The sequence below is a fragment of the Phytophthora parasitica genome (genome assembly GCF_000247585.1).
Source record: "Phytophthora parasitica INRA-310 unplaced genomic scaffold supercont2.48, whole genome shotgun sequence".
Classification (NCBI taxonomy): Eukaryota; Oomycota; class Peronosporomycetes; order Peronosporales; family Peronosporaceae; genus Phytophthora; species Phytophthora nicotianae.
In genome coordinates, this window is record NW_008649034.1 from 481,352 (window position 1) to 483,710 (window position 2,359).

Consider the following 2,359-nt stretch of genomic DNA (forward strand, 5'->3'; position numbering starts at 1 on the left):
ACCGAGAAACAACATCATCGCTTACAAGAGCGCCAATACTTCAGATAAATGACTACTAATACTTTGCTATGGCGGAGCTTGCAATCTTGGAGAAATTACGACTGCGAGAGCTATACCGACTGCACCATTCGATATTTGAAAAACATTATGCTCATTCTTAAAGAGGAGGCTGGTAAACTAAGATCAATGGACTTGAGCAGCGCCAACATTCTGTGACGACCCAAATTCGTGGAGTAGTAGTCGAATATTTTCGATTTTCTTGCTTCGGTATGCAGAGTCTTGTGAGTCTTGCGTTCGAAGATGAATCACTACCACAACCCGATATCCATTGAGGACTCGAACGTCATTTACACCAATGTAGCGTTTAACGTTTCATACGGCGTGGACAAGATGATACTTACAATACTGGAAGCAGATATCACGCTGGTACTCAAGTGTCGAAGTGGACCTTTAATCGCTACAAAGGCAACTAATCTTTCCATCTCACAGGAACAAATTGTGATGTTTTTCTTCTCTTCACCAGCGGGTCAGATACTCGTGGGAATTTAGTCGATGAACAGCTCGACCAAACGCTTGTCGTGCGTGGTAGAGCATTTGAAAGAAGTGACCCTGCCACCGGATTGCAAGAGTCATGAGTCAGTCGGACGTGTTGACCGATGCTACGTAAACTCGGAAATCTGGTTGACGCAGCTAAAGGTACTGTGTGCTCGCTTTCAAATTTGTCTGTCCACATATTAGCTCACTACCAACACCTTCCAGCTGTACGCTCTTATATTCCACCGCACGGATAACTCGACCAAGAACAACTACCAACTATTGTACCATAGAATTGAGCACTTTAGTGTATATTTATATTGACAGTCTTAGAGCATGATACTGCTTCTATTAGGGGGAGTCAGGATTGAGATATGGTACGAAAATTACGGTCACAATTGAAATAGATGACCATATTTTATTGTTGGCTTTCTAGTGCACGTTGCCACCAAGGTCGGCGGTCGATGGTGGCTCACTGCCAGCATATGGAGGATGCGACACGGTTTACACTGTATCTAGATATGTCCTTGCCTCACCCCTCCCAGCGTTTGTAGGTGCTTGTTTGGTCCATGGACCATAAAACCATGCCGTTGTACTTCTAGAACCTGCATTTTGTACCTTTCTGCCAGTTTAGCACTCAGTATGGTACCTTGCAGCATCAATGTAAGCTGTCGTGCATCAGAGAGCAAGCGACATCTTGTGTGGCTGCTTAGAGCGAAGCTGGGTAATGCAAATGCTCTCAAACGCTCGCTTTCCGCATGCAAGGGTTGTTACGGTGCACGGCGAAGTTGAAGATCCAATTTGCATACAATTCATATAATTATCAGAGTGACGATTACCCAAAACTGGTCAACAATTTAAGAAATGGTTAGCGATTTCCGAAATGGTTCACCTAAACAAGTAAACCATTTCGGAAATGAGATGTGAGTCGACCATCAAAAAATGGTCGACCATTTCGCAAAATAATCGCCTCGAAAATGCTAGTTCTGACTCCCCCATTACGAACTACTGTAGTAGTACGAAATAATTCTGAGTAGAAGTATCGTAGGTTCACTGGTATGCGAGCTGGACTCTAAAGGTGACAATCATATTTTCATTCAGTGTTCTGAGGTAATGACTTGAGCCCATTGTTTGATGCTTCGCTCGTTACATGTAAGTCACAGCGCCGACGAGTAATTCACAGAATCGACACAACGACCAAGAGGAAGAACTCATAAAAATATCCGGTCTTGTTGATGTATCCTTTAGTATTTTTGATCAATAGAGTCAGTTATTCCTATGCCTTTGACGCACGCAAAACTTAGTGGGCATGTATCATTCGTCTCTGGAACGACTACATGTATAGACTTTCTCACCATTCTCTGGGAAGGACATCAATGCTACACAGCTAAGCATGATAACCTTGATGTGGTAAGACGAGGACAAGAACGATTTATTACCGTCGGAAACTTTTCGCTGCTGTTACGAAATTGACATACATGTAGGGGGCAGAGAGCGGTAATAGTCTGGTAATATGTAATAGCCAAGTAAAAAATAGGGAACTAATAGTCCGGTCCGACTATTAGGAATATTTTAAGCTCGTTTTTAGTAATAATAGATGAGTATTATCTACAATTTTGTAATAGTGGAGTACTATCTGATTATACTGGCAATTCCCACTTAGAATAGTGGAGTACTATCTGGTTACACTGGCAATTCCCACTTAGAACAACGGTTAATGAGCAATGCAGGACTGATTCGTAGCAAAATCATGGCATGAGAAGCTTTTGCAGTGACATATTGGCACACAGGAGCGAAGCTCGCTGTACACCGTCAAACGAGTGAG

General features: G+C 42.8%; 1 protein-coding gene across 1 annotated transcript; it reads left to right on the forward strand.

Moving 5' to 3' along the window:
- Nucleotides 1–300: 300 nt before the first annotated feature.
- On the forward strand, nt 301–549 carry PPTG_23726 (hypothetical protein; the record flags this gene model as incomplete). The annotated part of the gene is made up of 2 exons (XM_008912627.1): nt 301–426; nt 490–549. The coding sequence occupies 2 exons, from the start codon at nt 301–303 to the stop codon at nt 547–549; spliced, it is 186 nt and encodes a 61-aa protein (XP_008910875.1).
- Nucleotides 550–2,359: the final 1,810 nt, after the last annotated feature.